At 48.1% G+C, this 22,326-nt stretch overlaps 1 protein-coding gene across 1 annotated transcript; it reads left to right on the top strand.

The window, feature by feature from the left end:
* Positions 1-610: 610 nt before the first annotated feature.
* LOC144729396 (peroxisome proliferator-activated receptor delta-like) lies at positions 611-21,878 on the top strand. Its single transcript, XM_078609656.1, has 6 exons — positions 611-7,824; positions 9,431-9,569; positions 12,401-12,603; positions 13,600-13,791; positions 15,807-16,050; positions 17,132-21,878. Exons 1-6 carry the CDS (start codon positions 7,327-7,329, stop codon positions 17,377-17,379), a joined length of 1,524 nt encoding a protein of 507 aa, XP_078465782.1. The 5' UTR covers positions 611-7,326; the 3' UTR covers positions 17,380-21,878.
* Positions 21,879-22,326: the final 448 nt, after the last annotated feature.

Genomic DNA, 22,326 nt, shown 5'->3' with positions numbered 1-22,326 from the left:
CTGGACAAAAGCCATCGCATTTGGCTTAGTGCTGACTCGATGCCACAGTAATATCCTCTTGGCCTGTGCATGATTCACCGCAACGTTCGTCAATCACCCGATACAGCGGCACTAACAAAACACACGACTCCAGGACTGTATGAGCAGTCACCGATTCCGACTCTAAACTCATGTGATTTTCAAGTTGGCCTACCGCAACCGCTAGAGGCTCTAATTATTAGATGGCGCTCATTACACACGCGAAGTGCTTGCCACAAATTCAACAAAAATACCTCGCTTATCTCGTCAAAGGCCATAAACCATCATCACCGCGAACATCGAACAAAGACGGCGTTCACCGCATCGCGCGCTTTCAGATGCGCATCTGCGGCCGTCTGGAATGCTCGCTGCCTTCCGATATTAGGAAGCCACTGGAGCTATGCACTCTTAAGTAATCTAGATTGAAAACTCAGTTTTTTTTTTAGAACTGCTTTTTGTGTTTTAGTTTGTTTTTTACTTAAAACTTTCGTGAATGCAGGAATTCATTTTCTTGGTTCTTTCGGTAAAGTAACGTAGATAGAAAATAAAAAGTAAAAATAATAAAATAAAATGTAAAGTACTTAATTAATCATGTTTTTTTTTCATTTTATTTTATTTCGTTGTTTTTTCCCCAGCACCTCCGACTAGCACGGTTGGCTACTTGGGAAAAAGGTTTAACATACAATCACACCACCGCTATCCCTGCCCTTAACAAATAACCATGTCCCAAAGTGGAAACAGAATCTCACAACATTTCAGTCTCGCGCAGTACAAAACAGATGTTCCCTCTTTGTTTAATGTCTTTTTAATTCCAGCTTTTCTCGCTGCCATAAGTCAAGTCCGGATCGCCGCTACGCCCACTACGACCACGACGACGACGACGATGATGATGTTGTTGATGATGACGGGGATGTTCTGGATCCAATTCCCACCCACACGCAGGGTACCCTCCTCCCTCCCTCCCAACTCCAACAACTCAGCTTCAACACAGCCCCCGTGGGATAATAGCAGTAATAAACCAACAACAAAAAAAGGTGGGTGGGTGTATGCTCACGCAGAGCTGTTGTCTGTCGCGAGTCCAGTCCGCCTGCCTGCCGTCTCCCTCGTCGCAGTCGTTTTTAATCGTCAACAGCACGAGCGGAGATCCGCGGCTTCCACAACTCGCTGGGAGGAGGCGTTTGGTTTTGCTTTGTGCGTTGATTCGCCTGCCCAAAACAACTTTCCTCCGACTGCCGAGTCTTCACGTCGTCTCCACGTCGTCTCCACGAAGGCGAGAGAGAGAGAGAGAAAGTAAAGTGACGGCGAGAGAGAGTCGGGCGAGCGCGATCAGGCAAGGGGTTGGATGGGGAATCACTTTTACGCACATTTTGCGGTTGTGTTTGTCGTATGGACTGTGTCTGCTTATCTGCCTGATTAACACAGACTTCCTGCTTCCCTTTATTCGCAAAGTATCTGTGAACTTGTCTCAGTAATCTAACGGCAGTTTAACGCGTTACATGTTAGTTTCGCATGGTTAGTTTTCTGTCAAAGAGGTAAGAAAATTCGCAAGGTTTCTGCCGACTGACTTTCAATATACACAGGGTGTGCCAAACGTCTGGACACATAGTGTATTATATTTATTATAACAAATCGCATAGGGTGATTTAATTTACTTTATTTAAAAATGTCCAAACTGACTTCCAATAACATGAATGCATGCATTAATTATCTTTTGAATTAAATTTAGGACTTTTTTAATATTACAGCTGCCTTCGTGAGCATACATAAAAACGAGTCATTGAATTTCTTTTTCAGTCACATTTTGTTCCAGTAGTAAATTTAATCTGAAAAGGGAGAAAAAATGATAGTATTCGTAATGATAAAAGAGTAAATCTTTTCTTTAATAAAACTCAATTATGTTTGAATGCCAGTGTTAAAAGAAATAAAATAACCCGATGTGTCCTGACTTTTGGGCCACGCTGTTAATACTGAAATAGTTATACTGGGAAGTATAAGGTTGCCATGTGCCTTAGAGGCAAGAGCGCTGAGGCATGATCTGCCGACACCCTGGGTTGGCATCCAGGCAGCTATATGTAACTGAACTGAGTTCTCAAATGGCAGTGAATTAGTTTATGGTCTCAACCGAGTCACCAACGACTAACTGCACGCACAAAACAAACGTTACACATACTACGAGACCTCCTTTACCAGTGGCAAAATATAGTAATAGGTTTTTACCTTTTCAACTGGTACAAAAACTGACACCTTTATACAAGGCATCATGTTTGCAACACAAGGCATCATGTTTGCAATAACCACAACACAAGCAGTCAAAATTCAAACAAAAAGAAACAACTCTGATGATGATAATGCTTACCCCGAGCTCTCAATACTCTGATAGTGCGCTGTCTTTGAGTTGTACGCCTTTTGGCGTCATCTGGTCCAACACCAATGGAGACTAGGCTCTAAGAAAAGCTGTCTCGGGTGTGGACCAATCAACTTCAAGGACAGTGCATATCATTATCATCATCAGAGTTGTTTCTTTTTGTTTGCATTTTGACTGCTTGTGTTGTGGTTATTGCAAACATGATGCCTTGTATAAAGGTGTCAGTTTTTGTACCAGTTGAAAGGGTAAAAACCTATTACTAAACGTTACACATGTTGATTGCCACTTAAGCCTGGTACCAGCTATGAGAATTGTAAATATAATATCCGTCGACTGGCAGGCGACACTCTCATAGCCAGAGTGTTCGGGGAAGTGGGTTGCCCCCTAAGCGTTTGTTGTTTTTGTATAAAAGAGGTCACTTGAAGGATTTGTCTAAAGTCCCGTGAAGGTTGATTCTGCGGGACGTTCTCGGAGACATGGGGCTCACTGCTCTTGAGAGATTTCCGAATGAATCTTACATCGATTGACGTGACGCCGATGGCACTATTAGGATACAAAGTGCGGAGGGAAATACAAGACGTTTCCAAGTGATCCTGGGAACAATGGGGCATGGACTTGGGGTGATGCTGTTGATGTTTAAGACTCAAAATATACTCCTCAGGGTGGTAGAGAAGTGGTAGAACATGAACCCAGCCACCTGAGTTGGATTCTTGGCCAGGGCTAACATATGTTTGTGAGTGATAAATAAAGTCAGACCCCGCTCCCTCTCTCTTCACCAAGCCGCACTGACCAGCATGGTGAAGTATGGGTCAAACAGCCTCCGAGGCCTAAACGGATGTGGGGGGAGAGCCTTCATCCAGCAGTGGATTGACAACGGGCAATATCTTATCGTTTCTCAACCTCATTAATTCGAGTGAATGTGAAAATAACAGAGATACGGTAGTTTAGAAGGAGCCTTTTATTTTTTACTAAGTATATTTGAAAAATATAAAAAAAAATGCCTATCGTCTTATGGCTGCTCAAATATAAATGTTCTCAATGTTTATGGAGCTGCAACTGACTTCAACGGTGCCAGAGTTTGCCAAGCGTGTGCACGCTCAAGTACAACAGTGTTGTTACAATAACGTGCGGGGCGATGATATAAGCATAGTTTCATAATCCCCGGCATAGCCAACCGCATTCACATGAGCCATTATTTGCGGCGTCGCGTGTGTTGTGTGTTTGTGGTGGAATGTTTCATGGAGCTTTGACTCTAAAATTACACACGAGAGATAAATCACGGGCATGTGTCTGTCGGGCGCTGTGTGGGCATTATTGCTGGCTATAAGTGCAGACTTAAACTGCTCTATCAACAACATCATTCACAAGCCTGCCTTGTGAACTAACACATTTAACATTGCATTACATTCCTAGTGTAAAGGTTACTAACATAAATAAGTGAGCCTTTTTACATGACTGTACAATGATAGAAACAGATGTAATCCTTTTTAATTAAATCCACTGCTGGATGAATGCCTCCTCGTGTTGTGTCGGCCATGGGGGGTTGTTTGACCATACTTCGCCACGCTGGTCCGTGCTGGTCGGTGAAAGGGCAGAGGAGAGACCCAGGGAACCGCTTCAGATATCACTAGGCACAGATGTGGGTTGTAGCCGAATATCGAACTCAGGTCGCCGCGGTTCGTGGCACAGTACCACTGATCAACCACTAACTTTAGCAGCACTCTATAAATCTCTCTGTCAATGTCAGGTTGGATAAAAGGCGGTGTTTGTCAACATTGGAGAGATTACATTGGGCACACGAGTGATGAGTCTGTGGGGACACACCGTGCCAACCGCATACTCGCAGAAAATGTGGGCGCGAATTTGGATACGCTGGAGCGCCAAGAGAGGAGAAGCTGATTGACTCACGTGCTCCTGCGTTAGGGTTGGCGAGAAACGTCGGAAGACATCGTTCCGAACAACACGCGGAACAAACGCGATGCCACGTGAGAGATGGATTGAAAGCAAATTTCCGCTTAGGATTATTTGGGTCTTTTGGTAAAGTCACTGAGATAGGTTCAAATAAGTCCAACATGTGTACTGTACGTACAGAGAACAGCAAACTATTTATTTTCAAGGTTGAAATAAGGGTTCCTTACAAAGGACATATTACATAGTAGTTTTGTGACTTTTGGTCTAATACTCCCAAAACCGCGGGGCGAACACTGGACCAATGTTCTGTTTGTTCTATTGAGTGAGTTGTGCTCGTGATTTATCAGCGATACGACAATAGCCGCGATAACAGACGCGGTGTTTGCAATGCTTCGTGTTTACCGCTCAAAAAATGGCAAAAACAGATCGATCCGTGGCAGATGTCCCCATGTCTGCGGGCGTGTTTACGCGCCCCATGCTGTCGGAGCAGAAGCAGCGAGCGAGCCAGCGAGCGGATGGCCCGTCCGTAACGTCCGTTCCTGTGGCCTAATTAAATTTCTCCGCAGGACAAATTAACCAGCGTCGTGAAACTAGGCGTGGGTAGGACTCGGTTCGTTGTAAGTACGAGGCTCGGGTAGGACACATTGCTCACACTATCAACGGTGATGGCCGGTGGTCGAGGCTAACCAAGGAGCAGCATCATCCAATGGAGTGGATCCCCATCTGGGTAGATCCGTGTCACTGGTTCTTCAAGTTCTGCAGATGGAGATGCCGCTGGTTCTTCGTGTTCTCCAGTGGTAGATCCCACTGGTTCTTCATGTTCTGCAGATGTAGATGCCACTGGTTCTTCAAGTTCAGCAGATGTAGATGCCACTGGTCTTCACGTTCTACAGATGTAGATGTCACTGGTTCTTCATGTTCTGCAGACGTAGATGTCACTGGTTCTTCACGTTCTGCAGATGTAGATGCCACTGGTCTTCACGTTATACAGATGTAGATGTCACTGGTTCTTCATGTTCTGCAGATGTAGATGTCACTGGTTCTTCACGTTCTGCAGATGTAGATGTTACTGGTTCTTCACGTTATGCAGATGTAGATGCCACTGGTCTTCGCGTTCTACAGATGTAGATGTCACTGGTTCTTCACGTTCTGCAGATGGAGATGCCACTGGTTTTTCACGTTCTGCTGAAGTAGATGCCACCACCGCCATCTATTGCACGGCGGTTGAACTTTGAACTCTCGATCCGAACAGGCAACTGGACATACGGACGGGTTTGTTCGTACCTCTGAAAGTTCTTAAGTAGATGAGTCCTTGTACATACATGCATACAAGTCCGTGAGAGCCGGCGACGACTTTGAATCAGAAGGCTCAGAAGTTTATTTCCCTTCGAGTAAAGCCCATTGAGCTGAAAAGCTCTTTTTCAACGGCAACTCAGCAGCAAAGCTTTCCATCTCAACTTGGGGGAGCCTTCATCCAGCAGTGGATAGATCAGGGCTGATGATGATGATAAGGACAATGTTCATGATTAACGGGGTGTGTGGGGGGGAGGTTAGATTATTATAATTACTTGTCCTTGTGCACATTGCCAATGCAGTGCCCTTATGTCTTTGGCGAGAGTTTGGTAGCCTCTTGTGCCAAACTCCAACATGGTTTTTTGTTCCCTCCCCGCTCCCCATCAACAAGTATGACCTTCTCTCTTTGTCACTTTCCTCTTCTGACATTCACGGCACCCGTTTGCAGTAGGGAGGTGCATCTTTGCAGAACAGCTCAGTCTTACAAAATCGCCTGTGTGAACTCACCTACCCCCCTTTACGAATGAGACACTCTCCCACATAATAGGTGATTTTTGTTTGGGGGTTAGATCGCGTAAATATAAATGTGTCGTTAAACCCGCCACCACCCGACACGGCCAATTTAGTAAAGGTTTGTCACGTAAAACAAAACGTGCCAATTCGTGACGAGTTCAGCACGCCGGTTGTGTGTTGGAGAGTGAACCCACAACATTTACCATTCGAGCACCGTGACGTTACGCCAGTAATTACAACCGACCTCATCAGGCAATAAGCGATCTATAGGTCCACCTCCAGAATTGTCACTCACATCTGGAAACAAAGATCACATCACCCACAATGATAACATCCCTCCACTGGCTCCCAATCCAGTTCCGGATCAACTGCAAGAGCCTCCGTGGACCTGTTAACGTCTCCCCTCTCATCTCACTCTTCTCCCCACCGACTCAAGTAACTAAAATGTGGTTATTCATTCAAGAAATCGACACTCAAGTCGTAGGACTCTCTCTTTAAAGGCAGATCCTGCGTTAGGTTTTTTTATTTTAAGATGTTTTCAGCAAATTAATTATTAGTGTTGAAACAACTCATTCCACTCCTAGTCTTGTTAGCATTGTGTTTTCAGTTACAACTTAACGCAGCTTTGATTGCTCATGGCTGGTGATGATGGCACACGACCCTACCCAGTGGCGTAGTGACGACATTATCAGCTCAGGGGGTGAGGCAATCGGTGAAGTGGGGCCACAATATTTGATTTATCTCGCTCGGTTGCACCCAAGCGATTTATTTATTGCCTAATCACATCGTTGCTCTCACGGTCTCGAACATTTAACGCTGTAGGGACGGTCTGTCGCCGCAAAATGCAGCCACGACAGCTTCGTAGTACCTCTTTGCAATATAATTGACGTGTATCTAATACAATAAATGTCCCAGAAATGAAGATCTATGTCCAATGTTCTTGAACTCAAGTTACGGTCATTCAAAGCAGAGTACGCTTCGTTACGTTACATTACGTTTCATTAAGGTACAACAAAACTGTGTCACTTACAATACTAAACTGTTGAAAACAAATCTGACTGTGGTTGTCAAGGGGGGCTCAAACTCGTAGCTTTGGCCACCGGGGGGACCAAGCCCCCCCCCTACCCCCATGCTCGTTACGCAACTTCCCCAACTCCCCATGACGAGACCCCAAAAATTATATTCCACTCACGTAGGGCCGGACAGAGAGGAAGACCTAAGAGAGGATGGCTTGCCGACGATATAAGATATTGGTGCCAGAAAGCTGTGGCACACTACTTGAGCATGTTGGCAACAGGACAGAGGAACGTGGAAACAAATTACAGAACGTGCAGTGGACACCAACGGGCAATCTGCCCGTGGATCGTGATGACGATGAGGGCCGTCTTAAAAATCTTGACATTTTGGGACTTCCCACTCCCCCCCCCATCATTCATGGCTGGATTGGTGCCACCCATAACTGCCTCAACTTCTGTACCACCAGGGCAAGCAGGCGGGGAGCGTTTGCGGCGATCATCACGACGATGCCCGTGGTCCCGCCGTGCGACGACGCGGCCCTGCGGGAGCTGCCCTCTGCGCCCCCGACCGCTGCCACCACCGCGGCGGCGGCGACGACGGCGACGTCCTCGGTCCCCGTGGAGGCGCCCCTCTCCATGGAGTGCCGCGTGTGCGGGGACCGCGCCTCGGGCTTCCACTACGGGGTGCACGCGTGCGAAGGCTGCAAGGTTGCTTGTTCACCACAAAAACAAAGATTACCCCCCCCCCCCCGCGTAGCATTAACAAGCTGTTGAGATTTACACCATTGGAACCTCATTTGCCAGTAAAAAATATGATAATTGGTTTTTTACCCTTTTATCTGGCAAACAAAACTGACACCTTTTTTACAAGGAGTCATGTTTACATAGACCACAATACCTGCGGTCATAATGCAAACAAAAAACATAACTCTGATAATGTGCACTGTCCTTCAAGTTGATTGGTCCACACCCGAGACAGCTTTCCTTAGAGCCTTTTTTGTTTGTTTGCATTATGACCGCAGGTATTGTGGTCTATGTAAACATGACTCCTTGTAAAAAAAAGTGTCAGTTTTGTTTGCCAGATAGAAGGGTAAAAAACCAATTATCAAGCTGTTGAGAGGCAAGCGCCGTTAGCGAGCAGCACCCTGTGAAGGAAGGGCCGGCACAGCAACGCGAGCGGGGTGAGTGGGTTGGTGGCCAGTACCGCGCCCCGGCCGTCGTTGTCTCCCCAGTGGCGATGTTTACACGCCGCACCAGGTACCCATTTGAGGCCGGGCGTCGACCTATTTTTTCATCCCGGCCACTCGCTCACCTCCGGCGTGGTCAGTCGCCTCCAGGTCATTGAGTGACACAAAGCTTGAAACGGAATGCCCATCGGCTACAATGGTTTTAACGGAATGCCCATCGGCTACAATGGTGTTAACGGAATGCCCATCGGCTACAATTGGAATAACGGAATCCAAATAGGCTACAATGGGGATAACGGAATGCCCATCGGCTCCAATTAGAATAACGGAATCCAAAGAGGCTACAATGGGGATAACGGAATGCCCATCGGTTACCAGATGAGCCTTTTTCTGTCATTAATTTCCGTCGTGGCCTTCGTCCTATCGCTACAGCCATGGGGTAATTTTCCCATAGACGCGAACTCGGCCTACCACACTGTTCCATCTCATCCGCACGCTCTCTGACTATTGCGCTGTAGGTCAAGAAACTGTACAGTGGTCCATATGTCTTGTGACCCCCCCCCCCCGCCCATTGAATTATCTAACATCATAACGATCCATGGGCAGATGATAGACGTAGGTGTCCACTGCACATCTTGTAAATTGTTGACACTTTCCTGTGTATTGTGCCCGTATGCTCAAGTCGTGGCCACATCTTTCGGGCACCGATCTCTCAATTCTCTGTTAACAGTCTTCCTGTCTTTCCGGCTCCTTCCATTTTTCCAAACAGCACACTTTACATTATCCTGTTGTTGTCCATCCTACATACGTGTCAAAAAAAGTCCCAGTTTCCTTCCAACCACTACCTGCATCGTCAGCACTTCTTCTATGTGCAACCTTTTGTTTTTAGACGAATATGCAAAGGAAAAAAACAATTTCTAGTGGTCAATTAATTTTGGGGGGGGGGGTCACAAGACATCTGGACCCTCGTGATGTCATTACGCGTGAACTTCATCTCTTGACATCCGTGCCACGCGTCGTCGGGCGACATCATCTCGTTGCGCGTAATTGGCAAACGAACTCCCGTGCGCGTGCGTGATTCTATTTTTCTCTCCCTCGTTGCTTTTTTGTCTTCGCGTTATCGGCAGGGGTTCTTCAGGCGCACGGTCCGCATGAAGCTCGAGTACGGGAACTGCGGCCTCAACTGCAAGATTCAGAAGAAGAACCGTAACAAGTGCCAGTTCTGTCGCTTCCAGAAGTGCCTGCGCGTGGGGATGTCGCACAGCGGTACGGGGCCTCGCAGTGCACCACACGGTCCTGGAGACAAACGCCGAGAAGCCACACTCATCACACGTCGCGCACGCTTAGATGGGGTGGACGAGCGGTGGTGGAGTGGTTACCGCACTGCGTGATGGACCTACCCTGCCCACTTGAGTTTCACTTGCCTGCCAGCCACGGCTGACTACAGTGGTCTCAGCCCGGTCGCCAAGGACAGCATCAACATTCAAACGATTGGCTAAATTTCCTCTCTGAGAATTTTAGAACAAAAATGTTGGTTTTTTTTTCTGTCACGTGGTGAACATGTCTATCAGGTGCAGGAGTGGGTGAGAAAGTGCTGTGTGGGGAACGGAAGTGTAATGGTTAGCACGTTGAGAATAGGTTTTCCCCTTTTTTCTGGCAACAAAACAGGCTTTAAGATGTTAAAGTACCAAACTGAAACCTTTTACAAGGAATCATGTCTACATTAACCACAATACTTGTGGTCAGAATGCAAACAAAAGACAAACTGATAATATATGCATTGTCTTTGAAACTGATTGGTCCACACCAGAGACAACTTTTTTTTTAGCCTCGTCTCAACGGTGTTAGACCAGAGGACGCCAAAAGGCCAGAAAAACAGGGAAAACCTATTCTCATATTATAAAGGACTCGATCACTGGGTCTGTCTCCGTTGTCCTTTATTTGGGTTCTTTACACTTGTCCCACACGGCCCTCGCTCAGAGCCTCCCCGCTTGGCAGCTCCACAGCTGCCTTCGCTCCCGTAGCCCTCTCGCTCCTGCAGCTCCGCTGCAGGTCCCCTGTGCAGTCCTCCGGCTGCTCTCACTGCAGCTCCACCGCTGCTCCCCGTTCCTCCGTGCTCGGTCACCGCTGGCCGACGGTGCCGAGTCTTACTGCGTGTGTGTGGCGATCTCGCCACTCTCCAACCTCCGCCCTGCGTGGCCTCACTCTATCTCTATCTCCAACACTTCCCCGTCTCTTCCGGTATCTCTCCCTTAAGACCTCACCCCTCTCTCACACGTGACCTAACTCCTCCCCCCCGTGACGTCATATCCGCGAGGCCGTTTACGCCCGCATTACACCGGCAAAGGAGGTCCCATGGGATTGGCACGCTGCGCTACGAACCCGGCGACCCGAGTTCCATTTCCTCTCACGGTCAACACAAACACCAGTGACAATTATCTGAACCGGTCCTGGGCCTCCCCTAGGTCGACTTAGCCTCAAATGAGTACCTCGCCACTGGGGAGACAAAGGTGGCCGGGCGTGGTGGTGGCCACCCACCCCCTTGTGTGCTGTGCCGGCCTTCATAGGTGCAGCTTGCTAACAGCACTTGCCTCAACAGCCTAAGGCTATACGGGGGATCTTTTTCCTTTATTTGCGCAACAGAAATTGCACGGTCGTTTTTGCCCACTGCACTACGAACCTGGCAAACCAGAGTTGTATTCCCAGCCGTGAGTAACATCGGTAGTAAGTGATCTCTGAACCGATCCCTTGTTCACGGCGACTTTAAAAGTACAACCACCGTAAACTAAAATCAACAGCACCTGTGACGAGCACAGCGTGGGGTTTGGCCTTAATCCCACAGAGCGATTGAATAACGGCTGTAAATTGTAACGTGGGGGGGGGGAGTTAATGCTGACGTTGGCATCATTGCTTACATTAGGTAATTTCACAGTCGTTCAGGTTAATTTGCTTATGATAGCGCTGAAAAAGCGACATTTAGTGGGCCAATCTGCGTACGATCGTCGTCAACCGGCATAATTTGCTTCATAAAAAAAACGGAACGACTGCCATGTGGACTAAAGTGCACGGTTGTCTTGCAGAGATAATTAAGTTGCAATAATCGCTATACGACCTCTATTTATAGACTGTAGTGGATGTTGCCTCGGAGATACGTAAACATTGATTATTGCGTAACACCGTAGGGTTTTTTTGCAGCCAATGGGTTAGGCCACGTAACGATCAGACCCACGTAGGCTGTTGCCTACGCAAAGCTGTCAACCCGTACGGTTTACCCCGTATTCATGTAGCGGGAAATTGAGTTGTCAGGTCCATACGGCGTACAGCCGTTTCAACACGGGGCAAAAACTATTTTTTGTCCATTCGTTTGTGTTTCTCCCTTGTGATGGGACTTTTTAGGATGAACGTTCAGATGTATAAGGGGCACGGGGTGACCAATAATGTCTGAATTGGTCTGTAGTAATGGTGGGCACTGATAAGGGGTTGACAGGTGTGCCCACTTGTTACTCTCGAACACAGCGGTGTGCTCAGGTAGTAACAAATTTGGACATTTCGTTTACATGGCAAACCTCACTAATTGGCTCTGCCGGGTGGTGCTGGGTTAACGATACATTTATATTTACGTGATCTAACCACGATAATAAAAAAAAACCTTTATTATGAAACCCCATTGTGTCAGATTTAGTTTTCAATTTATTTTGGCGTATTCCAACTCTGAGAATGAAACGTTGGGTTTTTCATGACGTGTGACAAGGCGATTAAATTGTTTAAATATTAATGTCTCGTTAAACCCGCCACCACCTGACACAGCCAATTAGTAAGGTTTGTCACGTAAACAGAACGTGCCAATTTGTTACTAGTGCAGCACACCGGTGTGTTGGAGAGCAAATTCACAACATCTACAATCTGAGTACGACGTTTCTCCAGTAATTACAGCCGGCATCATCCGGCGACAGCCACATTTGCGGACAAATCCTCCTCCTGTTTCAGAGCGATAGATGTGGTGACGTCACTCGCGAGCCCTTCACGTTGTAGTCGTCAAATAATAAATGCATCACGTGCCCTGCCATCGCTCCGCTGTCGTCTCTCTTCCCGCGCAGCAATCCGCTTTGGCCGAATGCCCGCGGCCGAGAAGGAGAGGCTCAAGGCGGAGCTGGGCGCGGCGCCGGCCGGCGGAGAGCGGAGCCCACACGACACGACGCTGCTGGGGCTCGCTCACCTCGTGTACGCCGCATACCTGCGCAACTTCACGCTCACCAAGGAGAAGGCCCGGACCGTCCTCACGGGAAGGTCCGTGCATTCGGTGAGGGACCGTCTTACCGCCCAGTTTCGGGGGGGAGGGGGAGGCCAAGGTCACGCCAACGCCACCACCGCCGTCTGTCCAGCTCTACCCCTTTTCCACCGCGCAAAGCAAACTGCGCAGGTGCCGTGCTGAGCTGGCCCGGCACGGCTCAAGAGATGCCTTTTTTTTTTCCCCACTGCAGACGTCACGCTCAACGAACCGGTCGAGACGCACGCAAACGGCACGGTGGTGACACTGCTTCCTCCTCACAATGAACGCGTCATTAGCCCCGCCCCTGGCCCTGCTTGGCCCCGAGCGAAATTCACGCATCTTGCGAGGCCAACGCACCACGATTTATATAGCCAGTGGAAAACCACCATAGCTTGAAGGGTCCCGTGCTGGCCGGTTTCGGTTGTGCCATTGGAGCGTATGTATGTATGTATGTTGAACTACTCTTGCACCGTACGTAGCCAAGCGTGCTAATCGGAGGAATGGAGGTTGTCGTGTCTTTTCTTCTCGCATCGTAGAGAGAGGGGGAAAGTGGCGTTGTTGGCCGCGTGTCATCTAAATAGGTCCTCGCCAATCACAATTGTTGGACAAAAATGCTTTGACAAAAGGCCGTTTGATGAACCCTTTCCCATTCCGGTGACAGACGTGTCCGTCATCAAAATGAATTCAGAAGTAAAACTAAAATAAAATAACTTCATCGGTACCAAGGCTCAGTTTGCCGGCAGCTGTCATTGAGTGCGGCGGTCGTGTCGCTACGGTTCTCCGCGGTGAGTGCAACGTCTTTAAAAACAGCGGCGCTACTACGCCTCTCTAAATCAAATTAACGCCGAGCCGCTTGCGCGACATTCAAAGGCGAACGGAGACACCCACGTACGTAACGACCACGCGATGCTTCCCCACCTGCCCCCACCCCCTCCAACGCACGCTCGTTGAGAAAAAAAAACGCGAAACGTCTCGAACGGCAAAGCCGGCCGCGTGTGACCTGCGGTTGTGTGCCGGCGCCGGCAGCCCGTGGTGATCCACGACATGGAGTCGCTGCAGAGCGCGCAGTCCACGCTGCACGGCCGCGCGCGGGACGGCCGCGCCGCCGAGGTGCTCGTGTTCAACCGCTACCAGCACCGCTCGGTCGAGGCCATTCGTGAGGTCACCGAGTTCGCCAAGTGCATCCCGGGCTTCCTGGCGCTCAACCTCAATGACCAGGTGGGGTTAGGTCGTGACGCTCGGTCGGTGAAGATGTGTGGTGCCCGTAGCCAAGCGGCAACGTTAAACCCTAACCGCTTCTATATATTTCTAGATTTGAAGCTTTCGTGACTGCAAGGATTCATACTCTTAGGTTTGTTCGGTAAAGTCACGTAGGTAAAAAATAAAATTAAAAGTTAATAAAAGTAATAATGGAAATAAAAAAAAATAATAAATCACGACGTTTCGGAGGCAACACAAGTCTCCGTTATCAGGTGGGACCGTCACAGCTAAAATTACTGCATCAAGTGAGGAAAATTCCAAAAGACCAGCCCTTAAATACAAGTTAAGGGGGGAGGGGCTTATCTGAATGTGGTAACCAGGGAATGGAACGTGGGGGTGGTGGGCGGGGCTACAAGAGAAATTGTTCAACGTCGACCTGTGCAAGACAACAATCGGTATATATATGTCCATAATAGAGGGTTTTTTTGTTAGGTCGCGTAAATATAAATGTGTCGTTAAAACCAGCACCACGTGACACAGCCAGCTAGTGAGGTTTGTCACGTAAACAAAAAGTGCCGGTTAGTTACTACTTCAGCACACCGCGACATTTACAATTGGAGTACAACGTTTCGCCGGCGATTACAACCAGCCTCATCAGGCGACAGCCAGAATTTGTGGAGAAAACCTCCTGTTTCCGTCTTAAATAGAAGTGTGATGTCGTCACTGTGAAACAATCGGGTGCAAAGACCAGAGGGGGGTTAATGTGGTCATATACATGAAAAGAAAAAAAAACTTTTCTGCAATTTTAGCACCTCCGATTTAGCACGGTTATCTATGTACGGTGCGAAAAAAGTTCAACCGACGTACGTACAATCGTGCGGATCGGATTAATATATCTGTAATTGCAGCTGTTGGCATTTAAATACTACCCATAATAAGACCACACAAATATGACCGTGTCGTCATAATTCTAATCTTAGCCAGCGCGCTCATAATGGCTTGCCATGCTACGGTACTGAGGAAATTGAAATTGTTATTCAATATAGCTATAACCGCGCCTATGAACATGCTTGAGTTATAAAATCTATTCTGATTGGCCTATATTTAAGCCAATATTTGTTCAAGGTTGCGAACAGGTGTTATTATACAGGTTGTTCTTCCAATACAAATATTAAGTAGGCCACAATACCCGGCTTCCTAGGAGCTCATTCTACTCTATACCCCTTCACCAGAAGTGTTGTGAGCCAGCAATTGAAGGGCTGCACCTCTACCTTTTACACAGCATTGTATTATAAGGATGATTGTGTAATTTTTCACCTTGACGTGGGTGCATTGTCAGAGCTGCCGATTTCCGAATTCATATAGGATCAAATGTTTTTTGTCATTTTACCAGGTAAGGCCTAATGAGTTCTATAGCTCTTTTTCAGAAGCGACCTGGCCACAAATAATAGCTCGACGAAGTGGCTTATCGCGTGGAAATTTACAGCAGCGAAATACTCTAAACGCGTGTTGATTCTAAATGTGAAGGGGAAAAACCGGAGGATCCGGAGACAAATCCACATGACCACCACGGGGAGAGAGAGAACACGCAAACTCCAAATATACCGCATGCGTCAGGGTAGGAAATGAACCCAAGACCTTCTGTATACCAGGCGAGGGAATTACCATCTCGCCACCGTAGGATAGTCTTCTTCTTGTTCTACGTAGGCCTGATGTTGACTTAAAGTCTTAGAGCAACAACTTTACTTTTACAGCAAGGTGGTCGAGCCACCTTGCTGTAGATGGGCATCTCTTGCCTTTGACCTGAGCGCATTCAACCAGGTGCTGGATTAAAGGATGCTCAACCACCACACCCTGTCCACTGATTAGGGAACATCTCGCCACCGCGACCCCCCAAGTCGGTGAACTTTAGCATTCATTTAAAAAGGAGTTTCCTTTCCGGTGGCTGGGAGTTCAAATTGGGCAATCACCGGCACACGCGCGCGGCACCTCCACCGTTCACCACGGGCACCCCTCCCCCCGGACCGCTGCAGGTGACGCTGCTCAAGTACGGCGTGCACGAGGCCATGTTCACGCTGTGGTCGGCCTACATGAACAAGGACGGCATCCTGGTGGCGCACAGCAACAGCTTCGTGACGCGCGAGTTCCTCAAGTCGCTGCGGCAGCCGTACAGCGGCGTCATCGAGCCCAAGTTCCAGTTCGCGATGCGGTTCAACACGCTCGACCTGGACGACGCCGACCTCGCGCTCTTCGTCGCCGCGATCGTCCTGTGTGGTGGTGAGCAGGGGGTTGGGACGGTGTGTGCGGGTGGATTCTTGGTTCGTCGCTTCATTCGATTTGTTCACGCCGCCCGGGTTTGTTGACACGGCCCAGCGGCAGGGAGCGGCGTTCGCCGCTTGTTGTCGCGGAGGTTCGCGGTTCGACTCCACTCGCCGCCCTGATTAACACCGGACATCTACATCCCTGAAATAGAGCTTCCTAGCTCATTGAATTCCTCCAGTATGAATGCATTTTCTGATTTTGAATACGACGGGCAAGTTAACCGTACTGAAGGCGCGCCGTCCACTTCGCAGTGGACGTCGTTTAAAGTCCCCTCGACGTCATTCGCGAGAGAAAACCATCGCGTCGGCTCGCCACACTTACAAATTTGAGACATTACACCCGCAAATTACTCAATTCGATCGATCGAGCTTTATCTTACGTGCCAAATGGCGCGGAACGGGAGGCGGTACAGGGTGCACGGAGCAACAGGAATAAAAAAAAAATCCCGTCACAACCTCAGTGGCTCACACCGACTGAGCAGAGTAAATTTGCAAACTGCGCGCAAAATAAAGTGCAACGTCGCGCAACGAACTGGGATCAATGTACAGCAACCATCGCCCCTTACTCGCGCATATTTGGCAGGACCCTCCTGAAAGAGAGTTCGCGACCTGAGTTCGATTCCCGCTCACGGCCAACACCGGTGACGATTATCTGAACCGGTTCTGGGCCTCCCCTAGGTCGACTCGGTCTCAAATGAGTGTAAACATCGCCACTAGGGAGACAAAGGTGGCCGGGTGTGGTGCTGGCCACCCACCCCCTCGTGTGCTGTGCCGGCCTTCATAGGCGCTCGCTAACAGCACTTGCCTCAACAGTCTGTTCAGCCTATAAGGGGGATCTTCGTCTTTCTGCATGCGCGTGCGTGCGTGCGCACGTGCACGTACATACGTTTTACTTCTTTGGCACCGTATATCGCCAACCGTGCTAATCGGAGGTGCGCGCGGGGTGGTGGGGGGGGGGGAGGACAACAACAAACTAAAACACAACAAAAAGCAGCTCGAAAGAAACGCGTTCCGTTCGGTCGACGTGCGCCCGGTAGACCGCCCGGGGCTGTCGGACGCCCGCAGCGTGGAGGACCTGCAGGACCACGTGCTGCAGGCGTTCGCGCTGCAGCTGCGCCTGGGCCACCCGCACGCTCCACGCCTCTTCGCGCGCAGCCTCCAGAAGATGGCCGATCTGCGGCAGCTGGTGACGGAGCACGCCGACGTGGTGCAGGCCATCCGCCGAGACGACGCCGGCATGGCCCTGCACCCGCTCCTCCAGGAGATCTACGAGGACATGTACTGATGGAGCGGAAGGGCCCAGCGGGCCGTGGAGGACGGACAGGTGGACAGACGGAGGGGAAGGTCGGTCCGACGGTCGGGCGGTAGGGCGGCAGGCCCGTCCGGTCTGGATTTTTTCGCCCTCTCCTGGAGGTAGTTGTGGGTTTTTTTAATATATTCGCGACTCTCGGTGTTCAAACTGTTTGGAAAAGTTTAGTGGGATTTGGGGAGAATGTGTCGCTCCAAGGGATGGTTGGGGATGGTCAAGAATAACGATTGAAGTGGCGGCAGATACACGGAATGCGTTCGAGAGGACGTTCGACAGGTGGAGATGGAGCGATGAAATCAGCTCGTATGCAGGCGTTGGGTGGACTGTTGCATCCCAGGATCATGAGAGATGGCGGCGGGTTTGGCAAGGCCTTCATCCAGTAGTGTGTTGACCAAGGCTGATAATGAAGATGTTTGTGAGTAGAATACGTTTTTTGGAAGAGAAATACACAAAAGACAAATAGTTCACTACTTTGTCTTTTATCAACGTGACACTTTTTTTGCTGATTGGCCGTGGCGGGTGGTGGAGGGTTACGACACATTTTTTAATAACGTAAAGCTGCTTTTCTTTTTTCTCACCGCAAGTTTTCTAACGGCCAGTAGGACTTTGCATGCAGGATTGAGATTCGCAGACCCCCTGTGTGCATGGGTACTGAACGGCATCTCACGGGCCCAAAGTTCCAGCGCGTGAAACCCATTCCAGAGCCAAGAGTTTGGTCCTATTTTGTTTCCATTTGTGTTGCATATTTACAGCTCTTGTCAAATCCATACTGCTGGATGAAGAGGTGCCCTGGTGGCTAGGAGATGTTAACTGCCTCGCCTGGTATACAGGAGGTCGTGGGTTCGATCCTGATCCTGCCGCCGACTGTATATTTGGAGTTTGCATGTTCTCTCTCCCCGTGGTTGCGTGGATTTTTCTCCGGGTTCTCCGGTTTTTCCCACCACATTTAGAAACATGCATTTAGAGTTTTTGGCTGCTATAAATGTTCACATGATAAGCCACTAAGTTGAGCTATCATTTGTGGCCAGGTCGCCTCTGAAAAAGAGCTAAGTAACTCAGTGGGTCTTAGCTGATAAAATAAAAATCGTTTAGTTTTGAAGGCCTCTGCCACCTTGTCTCAGTCATGGGGGTTATTCTAACCATCCTTCACCACGCTGCATGTAATCAGAAAGACGGTGGATACTGACAAAGAAGATAGCAAAATGCTGAAAAGCGCACAGAGAAGCATGCAGCAGATGTGTGCTGGGAACTGCACTGAGAGACAGAAAGAGCAGCGTACGGATCAGGAAACAAACACAATCGTCACTGACTCTTAATAAAAGCAAGTCGGGTTGGGCAAGGCACGTGCCACTGGAAGGGATGACAGCAGATGGACAAGACCGGCGGCGCAATGGCATCCAAAGGGGTGAATATGCCTCAAGGTGAGACCACTGCAACATTGAGCAATGAGATGAAGTTCATGTGCAGCAGGGGCGAGAGATGGACTGTGGCATCGCAGGACCTTGAGGGATGGTGGTGAAACGTGGAGGACCTTCGTCCAGCAGTGGATTTGACAATGCCCCTTGACGACGATGAGTGTGTGTGTGTATATATCCACAATACGTCTTACTATACAACACGCACTTGCTGACACTAGGTTTAGTAAAACCTCGATAGAATGCTTTTCAGATGATTGGCCAAGGTGAATGTGAGTTGTGGGGAAATCATAAAACCTGGGAACATTGACTGCAATTGAGTCAATGGGGAATGCTTTTGGGGCGTCCTTTGCAAACGTTATGTTAGATGCAGGAATATGCAAAAAGCTTTTTTTGTTTTCTATAAACTATTTTTACTGCGCGTCAGACCGCAGGTTCTGGATGCCGAGTATTAAAAATCGTAGCCATTACGTAACGTTAATAAAACACACACAATGGCTTATTGTTTTTTTTTACGCAGCCATGCTGCATTCGTAATAAGCAGTTTGGCTACGTTACTCGTGTTTACATATATCAAGCGGATACACAGAAAGCGTAAAAGTGAGAAATTTTAAAAAGGTAACAATGCGATGACTTCGTGCAGGGGCTGAGGAAGCCTTTCCCGAGCGAGAGCCAAACGGGAATCTCGCCTTCGTTTCGCGGGGACACCCGTTTATGATGTGAACAATCATAATAACGAGACAACTTGTAACGCACGCACGTTCGAAAATGTACTCAAGTTCGAGCGTGACCCGGAGGCGTTTACGTCGCTGCAAGAGGCCCTTCAGTTTCACAGCAGCGGTTGAGCGCGTGGAATTTACCACCAAATGTTGTTTCCAGCTCGAACAAAGATATATATTTCCCTCTGGTACACGATTAGTGCAGCCCGATCTCACAAAAACGGAGACATCACGGCGATTATACACATCACTGCTCCTGACGCGGTTGTCTGGCTTGACCACCTTGAATGTGAAATTGTCGTCGTTGCTCCGAATCTACATCAGCAGCCATACGAAAGGATAAGAAGTGCAGCTAAGATGCTTCCAGTGATGGATAAATATCACTTGTGGATCGCTACAAAGTGGTAGGCCCTCATGTTGTGGATACATCTGGCACCCGTGGTCCATTCTCGAGGTTACCCAGCCCTGGCTTAGTTCGGCACTGCAGGCCGGTTCCGTGTCCTGGCAAATTTGAAGGGGGTTGGAAAGTGACCGAGAGGGATTTCAGAAGCAGGGCTGAGCAATTGGTTAAAACACATGGCAAGATTTCTCCGAAGGATGCGCTTTGCTGTATCTCCACCGTCAAGGGAATTAAACGTCCAAACAAAAAAAAATCCACAACGTTCGTGAGATTTTAACCGACTACCGTTGAAGTTAATCTAGCCCTGTTCAAGCAGGCAAACATAGCATTTTAACACGTAGGCTTTCGCGACCAATATTATTCATAATCAACGTTTTGGGTTTACATCGCGTTATTTATAAATGTGTCGTTACTGATTGGCCGTGTCGGGTGGTGGAGGGTTACGACACATTTATAAATAACGCGATGTAAACCCAAAAACGTTGATTATGAAACATAGCATTCTATTATTTTGCTTCGATTGCAGTGACTGAACTCGTAACTGTAACTCCTGAACTTTGGAGCTCTGGTAAATGCAATATGTAAATATATATGAAGAATGCTTCTCACTGTTGGCAATGTAAAGATTTATCCCACCATCTCACAATTAAGATTTTTTTTTGGGGGGGGGGGGTCATGATTGGATTTAAACGTATACTGTCTGGTTGTGTCCCGTGCGTTCTGTTAGCCTAAATGCACATTCGCATACAATGTGCGAATATTGCGCATTACGTTGAGGCGACCGCTTGTCAGACACACGGTTTCATTTGGATGCGCCATGATCGTGAGAATCCATTTGAATGAATCCCTGTAGCGCGCAGCGATTGATTGCACTAAAACGTCACAGGGAGGATTCTGAATACGCACTCGAGGATAAGACGCACACGGGGCCGATGAAATACGAGTGTTACATTTGAGTTTATTGGGAGCGAATTAAAAAGTGGACAGACGAGACGGACGAAACGAGAAACTACTGCAAACCGAGACGGTAAAACAAGTATAACCCGTAAAAACAATCTTTTTCACTATAAATCCTTTATATGCGTGGCGGCTAGAGTCCTCTCGTCCTCTGGCTTGAGATCGCTGCCACCTATGGGTCAGATGATTGCATTGCACCATTAAGCAATTGGTAATTAAATATAATTTTTATGTCCTAAAAAGTGTAAAATTTTGGAAAAAAAATTTCACGAACATTAATTGTCACGCACAACGAGTCTGTGTGGAAAATGTCAGCTCGATTGGATCACGGGAAGTGGGTTAAAAAACGACCGAAAGATTTGCACGGTCCTAAGCAAGCAAGTGAACTTAATATAAAGGATTTAATAATAAAAAAAAGACGATAATTCATCCATTCTGGAATCGAATTCCCACCCTGAATGGTGCAGATTCGTGGGATCTCGGGGACAGCGGGGAGGCGGAGCGGGGGGAGGGATAAATAAAATAGTTTATCTCAGTTAACGCGAATGGTTACCGCTGTAAGAGCCGTGTGACAAAGTGAAATCGATTGACGTCAAATGGACGACCGCAGTTTTTGCCACCTTCCCAGTGAGCCCCCCCCCCACCAGCCCTGCTCTTGTCAACAATGTGTGCGCCGGACCTGTGAGTGTTCCACGTGTTTATTTTGCTCTCTCTCTCTCTCCGAATAACGCTGTGAAAGTTTTGTCTGGGGATAGTTGCGCGTAAATGTCAACGCGCTGTCTCGCTTTGTACTTATCGCGAGCCAAATCATTAAAGTTGAGATTACTACCAAATCGTTTACATTAAATTGCACTGATTTTCATTTGTTTGTGTAAATGTGCCCGAATTCGCACGCGCACAAATGGCTCGATTTTATAGAATGCGGTTCCGTGTTATGCATAAATATGTTTCTATTAAAATAAAATAAACATACAATAATCTCGATTCGGGCGTGCATCGGGCTCTTTATTTTCGTAAGCATTTGTGTGGCTTCATTGTGATGCCAACGCAGAGGTGTCGCCATGGGGATGTACGGGACCCCGAGACTCAACCCTGGAGACCCTGGATTGCGAGAGCATCTGTCCGGCCAGAGCAACGCACCTTACGTCTGAAAAGACGTCACCCAAGAAATAAATAACCGTTATCTTGTAGATACCTACACGAAAATTTTGCCTTAAAACGTTCGTGACTGCAGGAATTCATATTCTTGGTTCTTTCGGTAAAGTCACGTAGATAGAAAATAAAATAAAAATATAAACGTCGTGGGTTTTTTGCTCAATGTATTATTTTTAATTTAAATATTTGTTTTTAAATTGTACGTGACTTTACCGAAAGAACCAAGAATATGAATACCTACATAGGTTTGTGAATGTTGTGGGTTTACTTTCGAAGA

The sequence above is a fragment of the Lampetra planeri genome, chromosome 32 (assembly GCF_965212315.1).
Source record: "Lampetra planeri chromosome 32, kcLamPlan1.2.h2, whole genome shotgun sequence".
NCBI classification, from domain to species: Eukaryota; Metazoa; Chordata; class Hyperoartia; order Petromyzontiformes; family Petromyzontidae; genus Lampetra; species Lampetra planeri.
The sequence above is the reverse complement of the archived record's forward strand: the minus strand, read 5'-3'. Positions and strand labels throughout refer to the sequence as shown.